We start from the raw sequence: 26,715 nt of genomic DNA, 5'->3' as shown, positions 1-26,715 counted from the left end.
CTGGGGAAGTATTATACTCCCAGGACTAACATCTTATACTGCAAAAAGTAACAAAGATGCATAATCAAGAATTGCAGTTTTTGTGGAGATACTAGCTTGCATTTGTACTGTCATGGCACAGGCTATACCTTAAAGGGGAAGGAAAATTCAGGGACTATTTCTTTCCTCCCCTAACCCATTCCCCCATTTAAAAATATATTCCTCAATTTAATGTAGAAAAAAATTACACAAGAGAACCACCATATCAGATCTTCTGGCCACACTGAGGGCTTATACACTGCAGAACAGTTATGACTTCACACTAGCCTAGGAGTAAATCAAGAGCTGTTGGCCAGGGAAGATATGCTACTGGGTGCATTCACACTGCAAATTTAGAATTGGTACTAAGTGATTTTTTATTTCACACCGACACTAAGCACATGTGGTGCAAATCAGGTGTTCAGGTCTGAACTGACTAAAACAGAGACTTCACGCTCCAGATTCAAGATGTATTTACAGGATGAAGCAAGAACCACTTTGCAATGACTCTACGGTTGGAATTTAAATACACCCAACACCTAGAAATCAGCTAGACAAAAAATGTGCTCTTCAATTTTCTTCCCTTTTAATGTCTGTAAAGGGTTTAACAAAGCAACTAAGTTGTACATGCTGTTCAACTTCAAAACTTGAGGTAGAATCTTCCTTTGCAGTTTTCATAAGCCCATACTTTGCTCTCAGTGCTGAACAAACGCCACCAGCCGCTCATTACACATACATTTACTTGTCCATAGACTTTCAAAGGGATTTTGCACTTGAATTTCCTGTGGATTGCTCTTCAAAAGAGCTGTCACAGACCTGATGTCCTAAATGTCCTCCTTTTATGCTGCGCTGAGATATTAGAGAGCCAAAATGGAGCAGCAACCTCTACAGGACCTTGTGAATAGGGCAGGCAACTGCGTATCTCCTTAACCAATCAGACTGAAGAATCATTAATCAGTGCAGAGTTTAAATCTGGAAGTGTCACTTAGAATATTTAATTCAATGTCAAATCAGATACAGAAAATAAAAGAACGAAAGAAAGATGGGACTAACGGTTCAAAAAGACAAAGAAAAAAATTTAAATATTACAATTTAAAATCTACAATATTAAAATCTACAATATTAAAATCTGAAGGAATGGCACTCCACACCTGAAAAGGCTAATTTTCAGTTCCAGAGAGGTTGTTTGGGAGTAATTAAGACTTATCACACCTTTAAAAAATTTACTTACACAAATAAATAAGCCCCAACCTTTTCTGGTGAGTCAAGTGTGTATGTATAGTGCAAATAAAGCAACTTCCCACCATTCCATGCATTTCAACATCAAGTCTCTGTGAACTACTGGTATAATGCAGCTTCTGGAGAAGCTGGGAAGCTTACACAGCAACCTCCTGATTTCTATGTTTAACTGTACACGTGTGTCACCAAAAGTTGCTGTCCAATTTACACTTGAATAATGGTGAGCGCCATTAGCCTCACCATTACTTCTACAGCAAAATCTGGTCAATACTGTGTATTTAACAGATACTGATCAAGATATTACAGAAAATCACCTTAAGGTATTCAGGTGACAACTAACCACAAGTGCCAAGCTCTAGTCATTTATGCAAGCTGTATAAATCCATTGCCTTTAACTTTCTTGGATATGTTAATTTAATTCTCAACCTTCTCTAGGTTTCCCTCCTGCTACAGACTAGCAGTGACCCATTTCCAAATGCTCGATAGCATCACTCTTTCCAGAGAAAAAGGGATCCAGGACACTTCACTTACTGAGACAGAACCCTCCCTTATCCCCAGACAGGTGGATGAATATCTCATAACTCAGCATACTAAACCCAATTATCTTGAACAACACTTCATTGAGCAGTGGATGCATTTTCTGCCATGCTGAAGCCCCCAATAAGATATTAAAATATCCTGATCTAAGCACTGCATTGCAAATAAACAATTGCTAGAATTCAAACAAGGTTTGTGCATTCCATCATCATAACAAACAAAACTGCAGCAGAATCAAGCAACAGTCTTAATTTTCAACAAAAGATCAATATCAACTTGTGGGGGTCAGAATGGTGACAAGATACAAATATACTGTCTTTAAAACACCTTGCAATTTGGAGGGGAAGTTGAGAAGTCTATCAGAACACTGTCCTTTCACTAATAAAACAAAACCAGCCCAGATGGGACAATGTTTCTTTTTGATGATCAAAGTGATAAAGTAGAATGACTTGGGACAGTCTCATTGTGGCAACAGGCAACAGTACAAAAGGGTCAGATATTAAAGCTTTACTTCTATATCTCTCTTGTACTTGGAAGCAGAAATGAAAATTGGCTCGCTGATTAAAATTAGATTATGGACAGTTTAACTTGTTCCTGCTAAGTTGACATGATTGACATGATATGGAAGTTTTCAGGGCACCAGAATAAGCTGATTCCCCTTCTTTGATTTTTGGTAGTCCATTTCATAGACCTGCCTACTTTCTTGTATCTGGTCTACGTACAATCTACTCATGAAATCAAACCAAAGAAATAAAGTACAATGGGAACTCCGGGTTAAAGCCTCCTGACCAGGTTTTCAAATGTAGTCTTCAAAGGGTTGCAGTAGATTGATCATCAGCTACTTATTTGGAGGATCTTTAACTGAACTGGATTCAAACTGCAGTCGTAGAGGTGTAAACGGTTGCATTCTAGCACACTGCCCAGATCCATCAAAAACAACTACAATCATTTTGGGTCATTTGTATTGACAGATATCTTTAGTTTACATTTAGAACTGCCCCCAGCTTTCAATTTTATTAGATAGGTACAGTAACATAAAGATCATGGGATAGGACAAAGAATGTAAAGACCAAATCCCATCATGGCAAATTGTGAAAGTGAGCTTAATAAACCTGGTAATTTGTGAGTCGGCACCAGAAAAACTGGTCGTAAACCTGCCAGAATGCTGTCCAAACCCAACTGAATTACTAATGTTTTTCAGGAAGGAATCTGCCACCTTACCTGATCTGGACTGCACATGATTCTCAGTCCCATATTATGTGGCTGCTTCCTAATGTAGGCCACTCTGATTTTTAAACAAAATCATATCATGACAAACACTTTCTCAGGACAACTGGGGACAGATAAAAAAAAAAATGTAGTCTTGCCAGTGTCACCCACATCCTGACAACAATATATGATGGTAATATTTAATGGATAGGGCTCAATCTACAATGTAAAAGGTAAATGACCATCAGTTATACAGCCATGCAATTTTCACCACTTTAGACTGATTTCATAATGTTCATTTCATGGGGTTAGGGGCACACCAATATGGTCAATTCTTTCCTCAAGCTTACAAACAGTACGCCTTTACTCCCCCCATCAAAGCACGCCATTAAAAAAAAAACTGGGATAAATGTTAACATTAACAATATACCTCTCCACCCTCATACACTGTGCTAATACAACGTGCATCATTCATAGGTGAAGTGAATGAGATTTTTGGATGTCTTAAGTTTCTGAAAAGTGGTACGGTTGACTTAATTCGTCATGAGCATTACTTTGAGAAAACACTGACCATCAAGTGAGGCAGCACCTCCTAACTGGGCTGCTCCCCTCCAAAGAAAGCAGGAAGCAGTTGGCTACACGAAGGTACGTGGCCAACCCAATACTTTTCTTATTTCCTTTTTACAAATATTTGAGGGATACTTCATAATTCTAAAACTCAAATTAATTTGTGAGTAGTACATTTTGAAACAGTGCCTCTCACTGAACTACCCATCTCAAAAACATAAGTACAGAGGGCGGCACAGTGGGGCAGTGGTTAGCACCGCAGCCTCACAGCTCCAGCGACCCGGGTTCAGTTCTGGGCATTGCCTGTGCGGAGTTTGCAAGTTCTCCCTGTGACCGCGTGTGTTTCTGCTGGGTGCTCCGGTTTCCTCCCACAGCCAAAGACTTGCAGGTTGATAGGTAAATTGGCCATTGTAAATTGCCCCTAGTGTAGGTAGGTGATAGGAGAATGGTGGAGATATGGTAGGGAATATGGGGTTAATGTAGGATTAGTATAAATGGGTGGTTGTTGGTCGGCACAGACTTGGTGGGCCGAAGGGCCTGTTTCAGTGCTGTATCTCTAAATAAATAAAAGAGAAATATTTTCCCATAAGTAGTAGCAGTGATCACTGCGATATACAAGATACAGCTACATTCTCTCCTGATGGCAGAGGTTACCACAAGTTAAGAGTACTTTTTGGACCTAGCAGAAGAATGGCTGCATTACTGCTCATTTTCAGCAGCAGGACTTCAGTAAGTAAAACAATTCAGCTCAGCACTGTTATTAAACTAGTAGCCCAATGCAATTGCTGTCGGGAAGAGTAGCAGAAGCTTTACTCTGTTTCAGGGCTGACGGTGCGCAACACATGGAATTGCACTGACTAATTGCTCTCACCTCGAACAAAGTTAACCAGAATGTTTATTTTTGTTGGCAAGCCTGCTGGGTACTGTTGCCAATCCGACAGGATTATCCTGGAATCTCCAGGAATTAAAGAATAATCTCCTGAACACCGCTGCAAGCAGCCCAGAAGTAGTCACAGTGGCATTAAAAAAGTGCTTTTGCCCATTTTCTTTGGACACTTAAATTTATTAGTAAAAGAAATATTGGCGATGGAAAAAATGCTGTTTGACTGGAATGGGGAGTTGGAGGTTTGCAATGAAACCTCCAGGAATGCGTCCAACCACAGCTGGCAACTCTGCTGCTGAGTTTAACGTAGCACCTTCAACCTGACTTGCTGCACTTCCCAGCTTGACATTGAAATCTCGACTGAAAACAAAACAAGTTTAACTAAATAGCATTCCCAGCTAGCAGCTTAGAAGAGGAGGCGTTTAGGAGAATGAGGCGTGATTTCATTGAAACATATAAAATTTGGAGAGGATTTGAAAGGATAGATGCGGATTGACTGTTTCCCCTAGCTGGAGAGTCCAGAACTAGTGGTCATAGTTTCAGGATAAGGGGCCAGCCATTTAAGACTGAGATGAGGAGAAATTTCTTTAGAGGGTAGGGAATCTTTGGAATTCTCTATCCCAGAGGGCTGCAGATGCTAATTCGTTGAGTATAATCAAGACTGAGATCGATAGATTTTTGGGCACTAAGAGAATCAAGGGACATGTGGATAGGGCAAGTGCAATTGATGTAGCTGTTCAGCCATGATCTTCTGAATGGTGGAGCAGGCTCGAGGGACCATACAGCACACTCCAGTTCCTATTTCTGATGTGCTAAAAGCAAGAACTATGATCCTGTCCCAGAAATGTCTGCAGCTAGTACACAGCTTTGCTGTATTTTAAGGGCACAACTAAGTCAACATAATTCTCCAGAAAACAGCTTGTGGAACAGCATGATGAGGCCTGATTCAACAGTAAGGTGGTATCAACAGACAAGTTTGTAAATTCCGCATGTCAGTTTGTCATAATTTGCTATCAGTAAATGGCATCTGTAGCTACTTACACAGGTAGCAACCTTCTTTAGACATAGGAAGGTATCATTGAGGAAGCAACAAGTACTGTAACAAACATTTATACAGTACTATTCATGTGCAAGAAGACATGTCAAAATGCTTTGTAACAAGGAAATGAAGTAGTGGTTTTGGAGCTCAATCATCTCAGCCCCAGGACATCACTGCAAAAATTCCTCAGCGCAGTCTCCTAGGCCCAACCATCTTCAGTTGCTTCACCTTTTCAATATAAGGTCAGAAGTAGGGATGTTTGCTGACGATTGCACATTGTTCAGTGCCATTCGCAACTTCTTGGATACTGATGCAGTCAGTGCCCGCATCCAGCAAAACCTGAACAATGTCCAGGCTTAGGCTGATAAGTGGCAAGTAACATTCGTGCTGCACAAGTGCTAGGCAATGACCGTCTCCAACAATACAGAGTCTAACCTTTGACATTCAACAATATTACCATCTCTGAATTCCCCTCAATATTAACATCCTGGAAGTTACCAATGACCAGAAACTTAACTGGAGCAGCCATATAAATACCATGGCTACAAGAGCAGGTCAGAGACTGGGAATTCAGCAGTGAGTAACTCAGCTCCTGATCACACAATGCCTGTCCATCATCTAAAGGCACAAGTCAGGAGTGTGATGGAATACTGGATGAGTGCAGCTCCAACAACTCAAAGTTCAACATCATCCAAGACAAAGCAGCCTGCTTGATCAGCACCCCATCCACCACCTTAAACATTCACTCCCTCCAGCGCTGGCACACAATAGCAGCAGTATGTACCATCGATAAGGTGCACTGCAGAAACTCGGCAAGTTTCCTTTGACAGCACCTTCCAAAGCTGTGACCTCTACCACCAAGAAGGACAAGGACAGCAGAGGCATGGAAACACTACCATCTGCAAGTTCCACTCCAATCCACACACCATCCTGACTTGGAATTATATCACAGTTCCTTTACTGTCACTGAATCAAAATCCTGGAACTCCCTTTTTAACAGCACTGAGGGTGCACCTACACTATTTGTACTGCAGCGGTTCAAGGTGGCTCACCACCACCTGCTCAAAAGCAATTAGAGACGGGCAATAAATGCTGGCATTGCCAGTGATGCTCACATCCCAAGAATAAATATAAAAAAGGGATACACCACACAATCATGGGGAATGAGGAATTGAACGCACCAAAGAGGTGATTATTGAAAATGGGAAGGCAGTTGACAAAGCAGACAAGGCTACGTAAACAGTTCCAGAGCATGGTTATGTTCAGGTGACATCAATAATCTTGCATTGCAAATGGTCATCAACACCTTGGGCAGATCAAAGGAGATGCAGGAAACAAATTACTGTAACATGCACACCCCAAAGCAAGCACCACATGATAATTCAGGAGCAGAGATCAAATGCTGCCCCACTCCAGCACTGCAGGGAAGGTTTCACAGATTTTTGGGGGCCATGGTGTTGATATATCAATTCCATTTATGACTACTAGATGGTTTATCCAACTTGTTAACACATTACAACAGCAACAGCTTGTATTTATACCTTGAATGTAACAAAATGTCCTCAGATGCTTCACAGAAGCATCAAACAAGATTTGATACTGAGCCACATAAAGAGATACAAGGCCAGAAGAACAAAAGCTTGGTAAAAGTAGGTTTTAAATAGCATCTTAAAAGAGGAAAGAGAGGTAGAGAGTGAGATGTTCAGGGAGGGTATTCCAGAGCTTACAGCCTTGGTAGCTGATGGCACAGCCACCAATGGTGGAGCGATTAAAATCGGGAATGCTCAAGAGGCCAGAATTGGAGTTGTACAGATATCTCAGAGGGTTGTGGGGCTGAATGAGATTTCAAAGATAGAGAGGGGTGAGGCAATGGTGCAATTTGGAAACAAGGATGAGAATTCTAAAATTGAGGTTTTGTTTAACCCGGAGCCAAAGTAGGTCAGCGAGCACAGGGATGATGGGTGAACAGGCCTTCTTATGAATTAGAACATGGGCAGCAGAGTTTGATGATCTCAAGTTTACAAAGGGTAAAAAATGGGAGGCCAGCCAGGAGTGAATTGGAATAGTCAAGTCCAGAGGTAACAAAGGATGGAATGAGGGTTTCTGCAGCAGATGAGCTGAAGCAGGAGCACAGTCAGGCAATGTTACAGAGATGAAAACAGGCGCTCTTAGTGATAGTGTGGATTTGTTGTCAGAAGCTCACCTTGGGGTCAAGAGCTTGGCTCAGCCTCAGACAGTTTCCAGGAAGAGGGATGCAGTCGATGACTAGGGAGCAGAGTTTGTGGCAGGGACCGATAACAATGGCTTCAGTCTTCCCAATATCTGGTTGGAGGAAATTTTTGCTCATCCAGTACTGAAAGTCAGACAAGGAGTCCAACAATTCAGAGATAATGGAGGGTTCAAGAGAAGTGGTGGTGAGGTACAGCTGGATAACGTTAGCGTACATGTGGAAACTGTTAAGTGTTTTTGGATATTGTCACCAAAAACACACAAGAAGCCAGAATTGGTTTTAATCATTTATCACTGAGGGGGAGGGACCAGCGTCAATGTCCATTTTTATCTGCAAGACATTAACTGTCCACATGAAGCCCCAATGATTAGCATGCCTAGTCATGCGTGGATTCCCTCGTGATGGCCTCCAGGTCTTGTTTACACTAATGTCCTTGGACTTTCCAAAACCACAAAGGGTGGCACAGTGGCGCAGTGGTTAGCACTGCAGCCTCACAGCTCCAGGGACCCGGGTTCGATTCTGGGTACTGCCTGTGCAGAGTTGGCAAGTTCTCCCTGTGTCTGCGTGGGTTTTCGCCGGGTGCTCCGGTTTCCTCCCACAACCAAGACTTGCAGGTGATAGGTAAATTGGCCATTGTAAATTGCCCCTAGTGTAGGTAAAGTGGTAGGGAATATGGGATTACTGTAGGGTTAGTATAAATGGGTGGTTGTTGGTCGGCACAGACTCGTTGGGCCGAAGGGCCTGTTTCAGTGCTGTATCTCTAAATAAAAAAATAAAACAATGAGCAACCAAAGTAGCAGTGTGCTGATATAATAATAGTTGGATGGTGAATTACAGAGAGGATGTACACCTGTAATTCTCCACATAGAGTGTCTTCATCCGTGCCAGAAGTCCTGAACAGCAAAAAGTTATCTGGTGGGAGGAGGGGATGAATGTAAATGTCATGTTTTCTCACAGCCCATTTCAAAGCAGAATGGGAGTAGGTTTAGGTCTGAAGCCCATCATCTTTATAGTAATGGGATGGGGAAAGATAAAAACTTGTAACTCAGTAACTAGGGAAGAGACAATGTTGAATCTAGTTCTAAGAAATGAAGTCGGCAAATGGCTAATGGAACCGTAGGGAAATAGAGAAAACAGCAGACATATAAATAATTAAAATTTGAATAATTACTTAAAATTTGAGGGAGAAAACATGGAGATATATGAAATTGACTGAAAAAAAGCTAGTTTCAGTAAGAGAACCAGTCCACAAAGAAAAATTGCTGACTTAGTGCAGAATCAATGGGAAACAATGTTCAAACAGGAGATGATTAGGGTAAAGACTCGACATATTTCTCAAACTGGTGGAACAGAAACTACTACTCCTTGGCCAAGTAGAGAAATTAAAAAAAGACTAAGAGGCAAATGACAAATTTAGGGCCCCAATAATACAATTGAAAATCAAGCCATATATAGAAAATGTAGAGTGGAAGAAAAAGCTTAGAAAGGGTAAAGGAAGGTACCGAACAAAGTAAAAGAATTGTTCAAGAAAAAGCAGGGACAATGAGACAGGAGAAAGGAAATCTAATGAAGGATTATGGGAAGATACTAAATTAGTAGTTTTCATAGCAGAGAGTTGAAGTTGGAATGAAAGGATACAAGAGGAAGAGGCAGAACAACTAGATTGAATGAGATAAGAAAGTAGGAAGCAAAAATTTGCTCTAGCAGGCAATGGGCCCTGATGGCATTTGTTTCAGTAGCAAGTGAAGTTCTAGCAGCCATAATATGAAATAAAGTTAATATTCACCTGAAAAGACATGGGTTAGTTAAGAACACCAATATTGATTAAAAGCAAACCATGTCTGACAAATCTAACAGAGCTCTCTGCTACATTGCCGAAAGAAATGTTGTTATTGTTGTGTATATGGATTTGCCATAGGTATTTGATAAGGTGCAGTTAGGAGAGTTGTTCATTAAATTATGGCATATGGTTTTAAATGGCATGGATCGGAAGCTGCTTTAGAAATAAAAAAGAAATGAGAGATATAGATAAATAGAAATTAATGGAAAGGTATAAACATATATATTATATAAACACACAGATAAATGAGGTTCAGCAATTAGATTGGATAACTGTAGGTAAGGAAAAGGTACTGAAAATTTTCAAAAACAGGTAATGGGCCCTGATGGCATGCATCCTACCATACCATGGGGGCGCTTTTGCTAACGCTTTTGGGGAGGGTTTAAACTAATGTGGCAGGGGGATGGGAACCAAATGAAGAGGTCAGTGGACAGTAAAGAGGTAGTAACTAAAGCCTGTAAGGAACTAGATAATGAAGTCAGCGGGACTAAGGGAAAGAGTAGACAGGGAGCAGATGATGAACGCAAAGGGACTGGTGGTCTGAGGTGCATTTGTTTTAATGCAAGAAGTGTAGTAGGTAAGACAGATGAACTTAGGGCCTGGATTAGTACCTGGGAGTATGATGTTATTGCTATTACTGAGACTTGGTTGAGGGAAGGGCATGATTGGCAACTAAATATCCCAGGATATCGATGCTTCCGGCGGGATAGAGAGGGAGGTAAAAGGGGTGGAGGAGTTGCAGTACTGGTCAAAGAGGATATCACAGCTGTGCTGAAGGAGGGCACTATGGAGGACTCGAGCAGTGAGGCAATATGGGCAGAACTCAAATAGGAAGGGTGCGGTAACAATGTTGGGGCTGTACTACAGGCCTCCCAACAGCGAGCGTGAGATAGAGGTACAAATATGTAAACAGATTATGGAAAGATGTAGGAGCAACAGGGTGGTGGTGATGGGAGATTTTAATTTTCCCAACATTGACTGAGATTCAGTTAGTGTTAGAGGTCCAGATGGAGCAGAATTTGTAAGGAGCATCCAGGAGGGTTTTCTAGAGCAGTATGTAAATAGTCCAACTCGGGAAGGGGCCATACTGGACCTGGTGTTGGGGAATGAGCCCGGCCAGGTGGTTGAAGTTTCAGTAGGGGACTACTTTGGGAATAGTGATCACAATTCCGTAAGTTTTAGAATACTCATGGACAAAGACGAGAGTGGTCCCAAAGGAAGTGCTAAATTGGGGGAAGGCCAACTATACCAAAATTCGGCAGGAGCTGGGGAATGTAGATTGGGAGCAGCTGTTTGAAGGTAAATCCACATTTGATATGTGGGAGGCTTTTAAAGAGAGGTTGATTAGCGTGCAGGAGAGACATGTTCCTGTGAAAATGAGGGATAGAAATGGCAAGATTAGGGAACCATGGATGACAGGTGAAATTGTGAGACTAGCTAAGAGGAAAAAGGAAGCATACATAAGGTCTAGGAGGCTGAAGAAAGACGAAGCTTTGAAAGAATATCGGGAATGTAGGACCAATCTGAAACGAGGAATTAAAAGGGCTAAAAGGGGTCATGAAATATCTTTAGCAAACAGGGTTAAGGAAAATCCCAAAGCCTTTTATTCATATATAAGGAGCAAGAGGGTAACTGGAGAAAGGATTGGCCCACTCAAGGACAAAGGAGGAAAGTTATGCGTGGAGTCAGAGAAAATGGGTGAGATTCTAAATGGGTACTTTGCATCAGTATTCACCGAGGAGAGGGACATGACGGATGTTGAGGTTAGGGACAGATGTTTGATTACTCTAGGTCAAGTCGGCATAAGGAGGGAGGAAGTGTTGGGTATTCTAAAAGGCATTAAGGTGGACAAGTCCCCAGGTCCGGAAGGGATCTATCCCAGGTTTCTGAGGGAAGCGAGAGAGGAAATAGCTGGGGCCTTAACAGATATCTTTGCAGCATCCTTAAACACGGGTGAGGTCCCGGAGGACTGGAGAATTGCTAATGTTGTCCCCTTGTTTAAGAAGGGTAGCAGGGAAAATCCAGGTAACTATAGACCGGTGAGCCTGACGTCAGTGGTAGGGAAGCTGCTGGAGAAGATACTGAGGGATAGGATCTATTCCCATTTGGAAGAAAATGGGCTTATCAGTGATAGGCAACATGGTTTTGTGCAGGGAAGGTCATGTCTTACCAACTTAATAGAATTCTTTGAGGAAGTGACAAAGTTGATTGATGAGGGAAGGGCTGTAGATGTCATATACATGGACTTCAGTAAGGCGTTTGATAAGGTTCCCCATGGTAGGCTGATGGAGAAAGTGAAGTCGCATGGGGTCCAGGGTGTACTAGCTAGATGGGTAAAGAACTGGCTGGGCAACAGGAGACAGAGAGTAGCAGTGGAAGGGAGTTTCTCAAAATGGAGACGTGTGACCAGTGGTGTTCCACAGGGATCCGTGCTGGGACCACTGTTGTTTGTGATATACATAAATGATTTGGAGGAAAGTATAGGTGGTCTGATTAGCAAGTTTGCAGACGACACTAAGATTGGTGGAGTAGCAGATAGTGAAGGGGACTGTCAGAGAATACAGCAGAATATAAATATATAAATAGATTGGAGAGTTGGGCAGAGAAATGGCAGATGGAGTTCAATCAGAGCAAATGCGAGGTGATGAATTTTGGAAGATCCAATTCAAGAGTGAATTATACAGTAAATGGAAAAGTCCTGGGGAAAATTGATGTACAGAGAGAGTTGGGTGTTCAGGTCCATTGTTCCATGAAGGTGGCAACGCAGGTCAATAGAGTGGTCAAGAAGGCATACGGCATGCTTTCCTTCATCGGACGGGGTATTGAGTACAAGGGTTGGCAGGTCATGTTACAGTTGTATAAGACTTTGGTTCGGCCACATTTGGAATACTGCGTGCAGTTCTGGTCGCCACATTACCAAAAGGATGTAGATGCTTTGGAGAGGGTGCAGAGGAGGTTCACCAGGATGTTGCCTGGTATGGAGGGCGCTAGCTATGAAGAGAGGTTGAGTAGATTAGGATTATTTTCATTAGAAAGACGGAGGTTGAGGGGGGACCTGATTGAGGTGTACAAAATCATGAGAGGTATAGACAAGGTGGATAGCAAGAAGCTTTTTCCCCAGAGTGGGGGATTCAATTACTAGGGGTCATGAGTTCAAAGTGAGAGGGGAAAAGTTTAGGGGGGATATGCGTGGAACGTTCTTTACGCAGAGGGTGGTGGGTGCCTGGAACGCGTTGCCAGCAGAGGTGGTAGACGCGGGCACGATAGCGTCTTTTAAGATGTATCTAGACAGATACATGAATGGGCAGGAAGCAAAGAGATACAGACCCTTAGAAAATAGGCGACATGTTTAGATAGAGGATCTGGATCGGGGCAGGCTTGGAGGGCCGAAGGGCCTGTTCCTGTGCTGTAATTTTCTTTGTTCTTTGTTCTCTTTGTACTGTATGATGAAGAGAGGAAATAGCAGAGGCTCTAACCACAATCTTTCAAACATTCTTATGCAATCTGTATAACATCAAAATGTGCAGAGAACCCACAAATAGGCAGTGCAGTTAACTGTGAAGACGACTGTAAACAACTTCAGAAAGGGAGCAACAGGTGAAGTAGGTTAGGCAACTAAATGCCAGGTGAAATTTTAAATGGTGCAAACTGAGGTGAGACACATTTTTGGAAAGATTAATAAGCATCATGTACTAAAATAGTAAAATGTTACAAAGCAGTATAAAAATGGCCACCTTAGGGGTTCAGATGTACAAATCTTAATAGGAGGACAATTTGCTAACTGCTCAAAAAAAGAATCTTGGATCCTTGGTTTTAACAAGAAGGCACACAGTATAAAAGCAAGAAAATCAATGGTAAATCTGTACAAAACTTTGGTTAGAAGGCAGTTTTAAAAAAAAATTCATTCATGGGATGCGAGTGTCGCTGGCTAGGCCGGCATTTATTGCCCATCTCTAATTGCCCTTGAGAAGGTGCTGGTGAGCTACCTTCTTGAACCGCTGCAGTCCATGTGGTGTACACCCACAGTGCTGTTAAGAAGGCAGTTCCAAGATTTTGACCAAATGACAGTGAAGTAACGGCAATATGGTTCCAAGTCAGAATGGCGCGCGGCTTGGAGGGGAACTTGCAGGTGGTAGTGTTCCATTGCGTCTGCTGCCCCTGTTCTTCTAGGTGGTAGAGGTCGTGGGTTTGGAAGGTACTGTCAAAGGAAGCTTGGCGAGTTGCTGCAGTACATCTTGTATATAGTACACACTGCTGCCACTGTGCGGCAGTGGTGGAGGCAGTGAATGCTAAGGTGGTGGATGGGATGCCAATCAAGCAGGCTGCTTTGTCCTGGATGGTGTTGAGCTTCTTGAGTGTTGTTGGAGCTGCACTCATCCAGGCAAGTGGAGAGTATTCCATCACACTTGACTTGTGTCTTGTCGATGGTAGACAGGCTTTGGGGAGTCAGGTGGTGAGTTTCTCGCCGCAGAATCCCCACCCTCTAACACACTCTTGCAGCCACAGTACTTACATGGCTGGTCCAGTTAAGTTTCTGGTCAATGGTAACCCCAAGGATGTTGATGGTGGGTGATTCAACGATGACAGTGCCATTGAACGTCAAGGGGCAATACTTAGATTCTCTCGTTGGACGCGGTCATTGCCTGGCACTTAAGTGGCAAGTAATATTTGCATCACGCATCATCCAAGCACTAATGTGGTCTAGGTTGTGCTGCATGTGGGCACGGACTGCTTCACTATCTAAGGAGTTGTGAATGAAACTGAACGCAGTGCAATCATCAGTGAACATCCCCACTTCTGACCTTATGATGGAGGGAAGGTCATTGATGAAGCAGCTGAAGATGGTTGGGCCTAAGACACAGCCTGAGGAACTCCAGGGGTGATGTCCTGGGGCTGAGATGATTGGCCTCCAACAACCATAACCGTCTTCCTTTGTGCTTGGTAAAACGCCAACCAGCCGAGAGTTCCCCCCACCTCCCCCCTCCCCCCGATTCAATTTTACTAGGGGCTCCTTGATGCTATCTTGATGTCAAAGCCAGTCAATCTCACCTCACCTGTGCAATTTAGTTCTTTTCGTCCAAGTTTTGATCAAGGCTGTGATGAGGCCTGGAGCTGAGTGGCCCTGGCAGAACACAAACTGAGCATCGGTGAGCATGTTATTGCTGAGTAAGTGCCGCTTGATAGTACTGTCAACAATACCTTCCATCACTTTGCTGATGATTGACAGAAGACTGATGGGGCAGTAATTGGCCCAATTGGATTTATGTTCCTTGTTATGGACAGGACATACTTGGGCAATTTTCCACATTGTCGGGTAGATGCCAGTGTTGTGCTCCAGAATTAGCCATGCCCCTAGCCAAGCTGATCCAGTAGAGCTACAAGTCTTCAGCAGTACAGCTGGGATGTTGTCAAGGCCCATAGCCTTTGCTGCATCCAGGGACTTCAGCCATTTCTTGATATTATGTGGAGTGAATCGAATTGGCTTAAGACTGGCATCTGGGGACCTCAAAGGGAGACTGAAATGGATCATCCACTAGGCACTTCTGGCTGCAGATAATTGTAAATCCTTTGCAGGGACGTGCTGGGCTCCCTCATCGGCAGTCCTCATCGCTAGTTGTTTAATTGGTCACCACCATTAACGACTGGATGTGCAGGATTGCAGAGGTTCGATCTGATACGTTGGCTTTGGGATTGCTTAGCTCTGTCCAAGCATCATGTTTCTGCTGTTCAGCATGTACACAGTCCTGTATTGTACATTCACTGGATTGGCATTTCATTTTTAGGTGTATCTGGTGCTGCTCCTGGCATGCTCTCCTGCACTCCTCATTGAACCAGGGTCAATGCTGAAGTTAGATTATGTTCAGTTTTGGACATCATACTTTAGGGAAGATGTCAAAAACATGATATAGGTGTAGAAGAGATTCAACTAAGATGATATCAGGGACAGGGGGTTTTACTTATGAGGAGACTAGAGAAATGGGGTGGGTTTCTTCAAATCAAAGGAATTCAAGAAAAGATAATAGAAGTGTTTAAAATGATTGGTTTAGATGAGTTAAAATTGGGAAAAATTGTTTCCACTAATTAGTGAGCAGCTAATGAAGTTAAATTGTTAATTATTAAGCATTAATTTGGTCATCGCACCTCACTAGACAGCTACTGCCCACCTCAAACCGGGCAGCCCCCAGTCAATAAGGTTCTGTCCCACCACAGTCCACCTGCTTCAATGGGTGCTTACAGCTCAGGGTCATTGCCCGAAAAGTGGACTGCAACACCGCACCAAACAGCACGAAAAAAGGAAAGAAGGTACCAGCCCTTCGTTTTGCAAGCTGGAACGTCAGAACTGTGTGTCCTGGCCTGTCGGAAGACCTTACACAAATCAACGATTCTTGGAAGACCGTCATCATTAACAACGAGCTCAGTAGACTCAATGTCGACATTGCAGCTCTTCAGGAGACACGCCTCCCTGCGAGTGGATCTCGAACAGAGCAAGACTATACCTTCTTCTAGCAGGGTAGGGATCCTGAAGAACCAAGACAGCATGGAGTGAGCTTCGCCATCAGAAACTCCTTGCTCAGCATGATAGAGCCTCCCTCAAATGGCTCAGAACGCATACTGTCCATCCGATTGCTCACCACCACTGGTCCAGTACACCTACTCAGCATCTATGCTCCAACACTCTGCTCCCCACCTGAAGCTACTAAGACCAGTTCTACGAGGAACTCCATAATATTAGTAGCATCCCCAACACCGAACACCTGTTCCTGCTGGGGGACTTTAAGGCCAGGGTTGGGGCTGACCATGACTCATGGCCCTCCTGTCTTGGGCGCTATGGTGTTGGAAAGATGAATGAGAATGGACAGAGACTGCTTGAGTTGTGTACCTATCATAACCTCTGCATCACCAACTCGTTTTTTCACACTAAACCCTGTCACCAGGTTTCATGGAGGCACCCAAGATCACGTCGTTGGCACCAGCTGGACCTCATCGTCACAAGGCGAGCCTCCTTAAACAGTGTTCAAGTCACACGCGGACTGCGACACTGACCACTCCCTGGTGTGCAGCAAGGTTAGACTCAAACCAAAGAAGCTGCATCACTCCAAGCAGAAGGGCCACCCGCGCATCAACACGAGCAGAATTTCTTATCCACAGCTGTCACATAAGTTTCTAAATTCACTTGTAAAAGCCCTTCAAAACACTTCCACAGGGAATGCTGAGACCAAGTGGGCCCACATCAGAGACGCCATCTATGAGTCAGCTTTGACCACCAATGGCAAACGTGTGAAGAGAAATGCAGACTGGTTTCAATCTCATTTTGAAGAGCTGGAACCTGTCATAGCCGCTAAGCATATTGCACTGCTGAACTACAAGAAAGCCCCCAGCGAGTTAACATCCGTAGCTCTTAAAGCAGCCAGAAGCACTACACAAAGAACAGCCAGGCGCTGCGCAAATGACTACTGGCAACACCTATACAGTCATATTCAGCTGGTCTCAGACACCGGAAACATCAGAGGAATGTATGATGGCATTAAGAGCGCTTTTGGGCCAACCATCAAGAAGATTGCCCCCCTCAAATCTAAATCAGGGGACACAATCACTGACCAACGCAAGCAAATGGACCGCTGGATGGAGCACTACAGAGAACTGTACTCCAGGGAGAATGTTGTCACTGAGACCGCCCTCAATGCAGCCCAGCCTCTACCAGTCATGGATGAGCTGGACGTACAGCCAACAAAATCGGAACTCAGTGATGCCATTGATTCTCTAGCCAGCGTTAAAGCCCCTGGGAAGGACGGCATTACCCCTGAAATAATCAAGAATTCCAAGCCTGCTATACTCTCAGCACTACATGAACTGCTATGCCTGTGCTGGGACGAGGGAGCAGTACCTCAGGACATGCGCGATGCCAATATCATCACCCGCTATAAAAACAAAGGTGACCGCGGTGACTGCAAAAACTACCGCGGAATCTCCCTGCTCAGCATAGTGGGGAAAGTCTTTCCTCGAGTCGCTTTAAACAGGCTCCAGAAGCTTGCCAAGTGCGTATACCCTGAGGCACAGTGTGGCTTTTGTGCAGAGATCCACCATTGACATGCTGTTCTCCCTTCATCAGATACAGGAGAAATGCCGCAAACAACAGATGCCCCTCTACATTGCTTTCATTGATCTCACCAAAGCCTTTGACCTCATCAGCAGACGTGGTCTCTTCAGACTACTAGAAAAGATCGGATTCCCACCAAAGCTACTAAGTATCATCACCTCATTCCATGACAATATGAAAGGCACAATTCAGCATAGTGGCACCTCATCAGACCCCTTTCCTATCCTGAGTGGCGTGAAACAGGGCTGTGTTCTCGCACCCACACTGTTTGGGATTTTCTTCTCCCTGCTGCTCTCACATGCGTTCAAGTCTTCAGAAGAAGGAATTTTCCTCCACACAAGATCAGGGGGCAGGTTGTTCAACCTTGCCCGTCTAAGAGTGTAGACCAAAGTACGGAAAGTCCTCATCAGGGAACTCCTCTTTGCTGACGATGCTGCTTTAACATCTCACACTGAAGAGTGTCTGCAGAGTCTCATCCACAGGTTTGCGGCTGCCTGCAACAAATTTGGCCTAACCATCAGCCTCAAGAAAACGAACATCATGGGACAGGACGTCAGAAATGCTCCTTCCATCAATATCGGCGACCACGCTCTGGAAGTGGTTCAAGAGTTCACCTATCTAGGCTCAACTATCACCAGTAACCTGTCTCTCAATGCAGAAATCAGCAAGCGCATGGAAAAGGCTTCCACTGCTATGTCCAGACTGGCCAAGAGAGTGTGGGAAAATGGCACATGGACACGGAACACAAAAGCCTGTGTCCTCAGTACCTTGCTCTATGGCAGCGAGGCCTGGACAACGTACGTCAGCCAAGAGCGACGTCTCAATTCATTCCATCTTCGCTGCCTCCGAATAATCCTTGGCATCAGGTGGCAGGACCGTATCTCCAACACAGAAGTCCTCGAGGCGGCCAACATCCCCAGCATATACACCCTACTGAGTAGCGGCGCTCGAGATAGCTTGGCCATGTGAGCCGCATGGAAGATGGCAGGATCCCCAACGACACATTGTACAGCGAGCTCGCCACTGGTATCAGACTCACCGGCCGTCCAAGTCTCCGCTTTAAAGACGTCTGCAAATGCGACATGAAGTCCTATGACACTGATCACAAGTCGTGGGAGTCAGTTGCCAGCGATCGCCAGAGCTGGCGGGCAGCCATAAAGGCGGGGCTAATGTGTGGCGAGTCGAAGAGACTTAGCAGTTGGCAGGAAAAAAGACAGAAGCGCAAGGGGAGAACCAACTGTGTAACAGCCCTGACAACCAATTTTATCTGCAACACCTGTGGAGGAGTCTGTCACTCTAATATTGCCCTTTATAGCCACTCCAGGTGCTGCTCCACAAACCACGGACCACCTCCAGGCACTTATCCATTGTCTCTTGAGACAAGGAGGCCAAAGAAGAGGAATTTATTTTCACTGCCAAAACAGTTGGGGGGAGGGGGTTGGGGGGTGGAATTAGGCGATTTCTTTTTAATTGCATAAGATTTTTAAGGCATGAAAGGCCCTATCCAACAATAGTGAAAGCAGAATCTAAAGTAGCATTTAAAAAGGAAGTGGTTAACTATTTGAAAAAGGCAAATATGAAATGGCCTGCCAAAGGGCAGACGAATGGAATTAAGTAGACAGTTCTTTCAGAGAGCTGAAATAAGTATGATGGGCCAAATGGCCTCCTCCTGTGCTATTTTAAAGTCTACAACAACATTTTGTGTTACTGGTACACACTAGCTCCTAAAGATACAGAGTGAAGATGAAAAGCTGACAGTGAAATGGAGTGAAGCCACACATCTGCTTACGTCGTACAGGTACGAGTGTGACAGGAGTATAAAAAGCAAGGCTTGTGGAGGTTCCAAGCCAGGTTTCCTCCAGAATGTGGAGAAGTAAATGTTGAATCTACTCTAGCAGAGATTTGGCAGCACAAACAAGGTGCTGAGGTTATTAACATAAATATGCGTAACGCACGTGACCAAATATCACAGCTCTGTTTGTGTATGTTAAGAGCCACCAGCAGGAACAGTTTCAAAAAATACATTTTTTGCTACTGGGTGCATAGAATTTTTGAAAATATGGGTCGGAAATACTAAGTGTAATTAAAGAAAATGAATCCTAAACAAAGTACAACCCTCAATCAGCGGACACAGAGTTGCCTTGCACTCTATCTAAATAAAGCTACAAATAGGCATTATACACGAATACAAATTGAAAGGCTGGCTAGCTGCCATGTGGGAAACGGAGTACAAAAATTCAAATGAGGTCCTGCAGTTAAATTCTACAGGACCTCGGTCTTTCCTATATTTTCGGGTTTTCCAGCAGTTGACATTCACCTGGTACTCTCCCCACTTTCCCATAAATATCACGAACTATGTTCCTCTAGAAAAAAAAGACTGAGTGGTGACCTGATAGAAGTCTTTAAAAGTATGATGGGAAGATGTTTTCACTTGTGGGGAAGCCCAAACCTGGGGGTCATAAGTACAAGATGGTCACTCACACATCCAATAAGAAATTCAGGAGAAACTTCTCTACCCAGAAGGTGGTAAGAATGTGGAATTTGCTATACATGGAGTGGTTGAGGCTAATAGCATAGATGCATTTAAGTGGAAGCTAGATAAATAAATGAGGGAGAAAGTATTAGAACAATAATAAAAGCAAAATACTGCAGATGCTGGAAATCTGAAATAAAAACAAGAAATGCTGGAACCACTCAGCAGGTCTGGCAGCATCTGTGAAAAGAGAAGCAGAGTTAACGTTTCGGGTCAGTGACCCTTCTTCGGAACTGACAAATATTAGAAAAGTCACAGGTTATAAGTAGGTGAGGTGGGGGTGGGGCAAGAGATAACAAAGGAGGTCAAGATTGGACCAGGCCACATAGCTGACCAAAAGGTCATGGAGCAAAGGCAAACAATATGTTAATAGTGTGTTGAAAGACAAAGCATTAGTACAGATTAGGTGTTAATACACTGAATATTGAACAGCAGCAAGTCCAAACCTGAAAAAAAAACAGTGGGTAAGCAAACTGAACAAACTAAGATGAAATGAAATAAATGCAAAAAAAAGATTGTAAAAAATGTAAAAAAGAATGTAAAAAAAAGGGAAGAAAAAATAACTAAAAATGAAAGTAAAATGGGGGGCTGTCATGCTCTGAAATTATTGAACTCAATGTTCAGTCCGGCAGGCTGTAGTGTGCCTAATCGGTAGATGAGATGCTGTTCCTCGAGCTTGCGTTGATGTTCACTGGAACACTGCAGCAATCCCAGGACAGAGATGTGAGCATGAGAGCAGGGGGGAGTGTTGAAATGGCAAGCAACCGGAAGCTCAGGGTCCTGCTTGCGGACTGAGCGGAGATGTTCCGCAAAGCGGTCACCCAGTCTGCGCTTGGTCTCCCCAATGTAGAGGAGACCACACTGTGAGCAGCGAATACAGTATACTACATTGAAAGAAGTACAAGTAAATCGCTGCTTCACCTGAAAGGAGTGTTTGGGGCCTGGGATAGTGAGGAGAGAGGAGGTAAATGGGCAGGTATTACACCTCCCGCGATTGCAGGGGAAGGTGCCATGGAACGGGGACGAGGTGGTGGGGGTAATGGAGGAGTGGACCAGGGTGTCGCGGAGGGAACGATCCCTTCGGAATGCTGACAGGGGAAGGGAGGGGAAGATGCGACTGGTAGTGGCATTAGAACAATATGTTTTTAGGGCGAGATAAAATTAAGTGGCAGAGGCTCATGTGGAGCATAAACACCAGCATAGTCTAGTTGGGCCAGATGGCCTACTTCTGTGCTGTAAAATTCTATGTAATTCTATGCAAATTCTCTTTTCCTAGCTAAGCTATTCAAAGATAGCTGGTCCAGACTTCTTGCTGGGACACAGCTCACCAGCTCCGAGAGAAAGAGTAAGCAAGCGAAAGAGAGAGCATGTGTGCTGGCAGATACTTAGGCCCGTCATGAGTCAGTGTGATTGATCATTGGGCCCACCAAACAAATTTACAATCCTTTGACGTGTGAGCGTATGGTTCCCAATGCCTGCCCAGCTAAGTGCTCAGCTGTGAATGGAATGGAACGACACCTGGCCTCTCGGGTTTGCAAAAAAATGCTCTATTCAAAATAGCCTGAAATATTTCAGTGTGTACAAGCACCCTGTTTGTTAATTACCACTCTAAAATCCCTCTGGTAATCAGCTGGGTCCTCGTGCTGAACTAATTGTGAAGGAAGAAGAAAAAAAGAAATGTTGTTAAGGCAGTCAGGAATAATTGCCTCATCATCACACTCTGCTGAATCAATAACTATCCTGAGAAAAATTCCGCTTACGATTTTCTGCTTAAACACATGGGGGTTTTGTGCTTGATCTTGAAACACTAAATCCAAGAATTATTTAGTTCTCTTTCCAACGAAGCTGGGATTATTTTGAGTGAGATACCTACAAATTATGCAAGTTTGCTGCAGTATCTAATGTTAGTCTGTTGTGTTTTTCTACACTACTTCAGTTTAGAAGCAATTTAGCTCTAACTAAATATAACAGGATCAAGAAACAGCACAAAGTGAATCTTAATTTACCAAACTTGCTTTATAATATTATGGCCCAGATTTTGCAGTCAGTGGTGAAGCTACAGTGCTCGCTGCTGACCTCAAAGAAAGCTGCCCACAAAGATCTAGTGATCTCTGTGCTGCAGACTTCTCCTTTCCCGACCTTAATTGGAATCTGGCGCCAAGTCAAGGGTATCTCCAGTCATCCTGCAGCAGTGATGTCAACAAACAGGATAAGCAGCCTATCACATTGAAGAATTCTCACAAACAGCAAACCAGAAAGTAAAATGCACTGATTATCCTTCACATTTTATACATTTTACGAAGAAGGAAATAAAGGTTAGGATATACACATTAGAAGCTGAAATATCATTTACAAAGACTTAAAAAATGGCATTATCAGAATGGAAAAACTTGGCATTACACAAATATAAAATCAGTTTTCCATCGCCAGAGGGGTTGTTTAGCGATAATTATGGTTTAGTACACTGTTAAAAACCATTAAAAGGCGTAACTTTTTCGGGGAGTTTTAAAAGCATAAACTGGGAAGTTCTCAGTAGTTCAGTGATTTCTATCTATAGGGATTTCAACAGTGCACCCTGTGGAGCAGCAGACAATCACTGATAGAAACTTCTGGACTGCTGTGTTTAACTGCACATGTGTGGACAACAGAAGTTACTACCAGTTGCACAGGGTAATGACAGCAAATGCCCACAGTTTTGCCATTGTTACAAGCGCAAAATACAAGCCAATATATTCCATATATACATGAAATACATTTTAACAAAGTGTACACAAGTGTGCACAATGTACAATAGATGGCTTACCTATGAGTGGGGGCTCATCTATAGTAATGCCCTGAGATCTAAGGTGTTTCTTGATACAAGCTAGTCGTTGTACATTGGGTCCCCAGCGTCTACCCAGTTTATGCACGTGCTGAATCTGAGTCACAAACCGCATTTCATCATTCAATTTGCACTCGGGCCTCCAGTCAGAGGGAGGGATCACCCGGCACATGCCATACTTCTCCGTCTGAGTTCTGACAGATTCCACATAAACTAATGGGTCATGAAACTCCTTCTGGGTAGGCCTGAGAATGGGAATTTCTCCAACCAGTGCCATGCCAACCTTGTTGCCTTTCTCCTGTTTTACTGAAGAGTCTTGTGGCTTGTGCGAGGACTCTGTAGCTGAGGTAGAACTATTTTCGCTGGAGGCACTTTCCAATTTGATCTGTGCTTGTTTGCTTGGGGTGTTCTTACCTAAGGATGCCTGCCTAAGCCTTTGTCTTTCACTGTTTTTCACTGGCGTTTCACACTTGATCCGTCCATTAGGTAGAGTTTTTTCTTTTGTATTTGCTTTATTATCTTTAGCTCCTGCTGTACATATGTTAGCTTTCACTTTCTTTGAAGGTGACTGTGGTTTCACTATATGGTTGACCTCCTCATGCCTCCTCTTGGAGGTCCTCAGTCCTTCCTTAACTTCTCTGACTTCAACTTTAGTGGATGCTTTCCCATTCATCTTTCCATTTAGTTTGACACAGCTAAGGGCAGCACCATTTGAATGGGACGTTCCATTGGATAGCACCTGTTTTCTTGATTTTGCATTGCTGCTTTCGGTTTTCCCTGAGATTGTATGGTTAACAGCTACACTGGAATTGACATGGTTCAGTTTGGTTTCCTTGACCGGTTCTTTCTTGGCTTTGGTGTATGTAACATTTCCTTTTGTCACCGTTGCAGTATACTTCACAGTTTTAGACGGTGAAGGTCTGACCTCCCTATTCTTTTTGGCACTAGATGCGCCTAACGATGGAGTCTGGGCAATACCATTCATCCCCTTTGAAACCTGTAAAAGAACAAAAGCAGTGATTAACATAGTCATCTCTCAACAATACAAAAACCTATCTCACAGCAACGGATTGTCCACATTAGAAGAAACAAAACATAGTGTCTGATTATATCCTCAGGATACAGCAAATTGTAGCCACCATTATACAGACAAAACCACAGCCAATTTGTACACAGCGAGGCCCTTCAAAGAACAAATCTGATTTTGATGGTGTTGGCCGAGGAAAGAATGTTGGTCAGGATATCTGGAGAAATCCCTGCCTGCCTTTGACCATTGCCACTGGATCGCTCATGCTCAAAAGGCAGGCTGATCCTTGTCCCAAAGACAGCACATTGGATGATGCTGCACTTCTCCAGTACTGCCCAACAGCATAAGCCTAGATCCAGCGCACATGTCTTGGAGAGGAATTTAAATCCACAACCTTCCAAGTTTGTACTACCAATTGAGCCAAGCAGATACTTTCTAGAAGAGAGATAAATAGACACATTTTCTTTACCTACCATATTCACCACTAAACATGATATTTTTTTTTGAAGTGTATGTTCATGTTTCCATGATTAGGTTTTACACACGCACTCTCATCCCCAACCAACTGTGAGAGTGAATGACAAATTCCCAGTACTTTTCCAGCCTTGCTCTATAAATGTAACAAAACTTTTTGGAACTAAATGTGACTAGCCATGTGTATCGCACATACTGATTTTTTGCTTTCCTGTGGAGCATGATTAGCTTCACATGACTGTTGGCATGGCTGAGACAGTACACTCATTTTGAGTGAGCTTGAAGACACACACTTGCATCCTATGAATCTGTTGCGTAAGTATTCTCAAAACTATACCTCCTCTCATTTCCGTTTTATACTCCAACTATAGTTTCAAACAGCAGCTGACCATGCAATTCTGCTACCACTTACAATAGAAATGCCAAAGAGCAAACATAAGGGAAATCCAACTATTTTGGCAAGTTTCCAAAAGGCGATAAAAAGTAACCTCCGAGTTTACTTTCCTGTCCCTAGAAAATGGTGCTGGCAATGAAAGTCAGGTCAGCAGATACAACAAGCAGCTATGCCATACAGACCAGGTAGATCTCAAGTTTGACTGCAGCTCAATCCAGTTCTCTTTCTCTGTAAGCACAATGGCAGCGCAGATTCTACAACAGACCTCAGTACCTTTGATTGGGCTGTAAGTATGGGGATGTGGGGATGAGGTGGATCTAGCCCAGGTTCCTATTCCTGATCGCTGCCTAGTAACCCTCATGGTGATTATGGCCAGGCTTTGCTGAGTAGTGCCGAACACAAACAAATAAAGGCCTCTTGGGGTGAGCTGGCAGCAGATTACAGGTGTCTGTGAAAAGACAGCGCAGCAAGGAGACAACATCTTTAAGGAGAGAAGAAAGTTAGTCAAGCGAGAGCTGGAATTACTTTTTTTTTTAAAAAGATAGCAGTGACCAAAAACATAGCATTAGCCATCTAAATTCTATAAGATAGACTGCACCTGCACTGAAGCTTATGGTCACTAGGGAGGACTGAGGAAGGGGAGGAGGTAAAGAGGGGAAGTACTAAAATATTTTAACTGTACATTCATCAGCATGTCAGACACATGCATACATGGGTAGCTTCAAACAAAAGCTCTCCAGCCCTCAATAGCTTGCAATGATTACTAGGAGACAGCATAAGCAAGTGAGTCTTACAATCACTTCAGTACTATCATGAGTTGCAGCAGCTGAGCTGACAGCAGCCACCAGGTTTTTGGCCACCAGTGCCATGTAGATCAGAGTTGAGAGTGGTTCAAAAGCAGGAGGGAGAAGCTACAAACAAGACTACTTTGAAAACCAGCTGTGTACTGGTGGTTCACTACTGGGTTTCAGATTACTTATAGGACAACCTTGAAGCAATTTGAAAAAGGCTGGAACTGTCATCATCATTCCATGACTGGTTAAGAGTTGTCAGAACAGTGCTGATTGACCTGCCCAAGTTCCTAAAACACTGCTTGCTCCCTGAAGATCAGTCAAGGTTCATAATGCTGGGGAGAACATACAAACCCATCACTGTACTAGTAAGATCACAACCTGACATATTGCCCACCTTGTGCAGGAGTTCCTGCACTGTCCTGAGACCTGTTATGGACTCTAGTTCAGGAACACTTGAAGATCGATCGGGACTCGAGCACAGAACAATCATCATCTATTCTGGCAAAAGTATGCCCACCATTACTTGACAGAGCTTGCGAAACTCTAACCTCCGCCACCAGAGAGAGCTCTTGAGCCTTCACTGTCACCACAGAGGATTCACTGGTTCGCAAAATGATTAACCAATGTGGCAAACTGTAGATTCTGAAAAAATGTGCCTGGAAGTGATTTTAATTATAGCTAATTTTTAAAAACAGTCACACTCACTCAACGCAAACATTTTAGGTTTTATTTTAGGCTCCCTGCAAAGATTTTTTTTTCCCCCAAACCAGTCATACAACAGGTTACTTAAGGTTAAAAAAAACTTCTCTTTCCAATCGTAAAACTAGTTTAAAAATATCTATTTTCCTTGCCATGTGTTCTGAGGTTTAGTGCCTCATGTTGGCCACAGAAGCCAACAATCTTCAGTACCTTGACCAAGGGAACACTATTATTGGGTGAACTTGCCAATGTGGCACAAGAACCCAGAATAGCTTTTTCCTCTCCCTAGCACAGGGACACTGAAGCCAGCTGC

The 26,715-nt window shown here is 43.6% G+C and overlaps 1 protein-coding gene across 6 annotated transcripts in view; it reads right to left on the bottom strand.

The window, feature by feature from the left end:
- jarid2b (jumonji and AT-rich interaction domain containing 2b) overlaps window positions 1–26,715 on the bottom strand; it is a 411,686-nt gene that overhangs the window by 55,436 nt on the left and 329,535 nt on the right. For 5 of the 6 annotated variants that reach the window (XM_068057714.1, XM_068057739.1, XM_068057720.1 and 2 more), the window contains one exon: window positions 22,997–24,011. In XM_068057714.1, coding sequence (XP_067913815.1) covers window positions 22,997–24,011 — 1,015 coding nt within the window. The remainder of the gene's footprint in view (window positions 1–22,996; window positions 24,012–26,715) is intronic. The other variant, XM_068057732.1, reaches the window with a different exon arrangement.

The sequence above is a fragment of the Heterodontus francisci genome, chromosome 2, assembly GCF_036365525.1.
Source record: "Heterodontus francisci isolate sHetFra1 chromosome 2, sHetFra1.hap1, whole genome shotgun sequence".
NCBI lineage: Eukaryota > Metazoa > Chordata > Chondrichthyes > Heterodontiformes > Heterodontidae > Heterodontus > Heterodontus francisci.
Note: the sequence above shows the minus strand (reverse complement) of the source record. Positions and strands in the feature narration are given on the sequence as shown.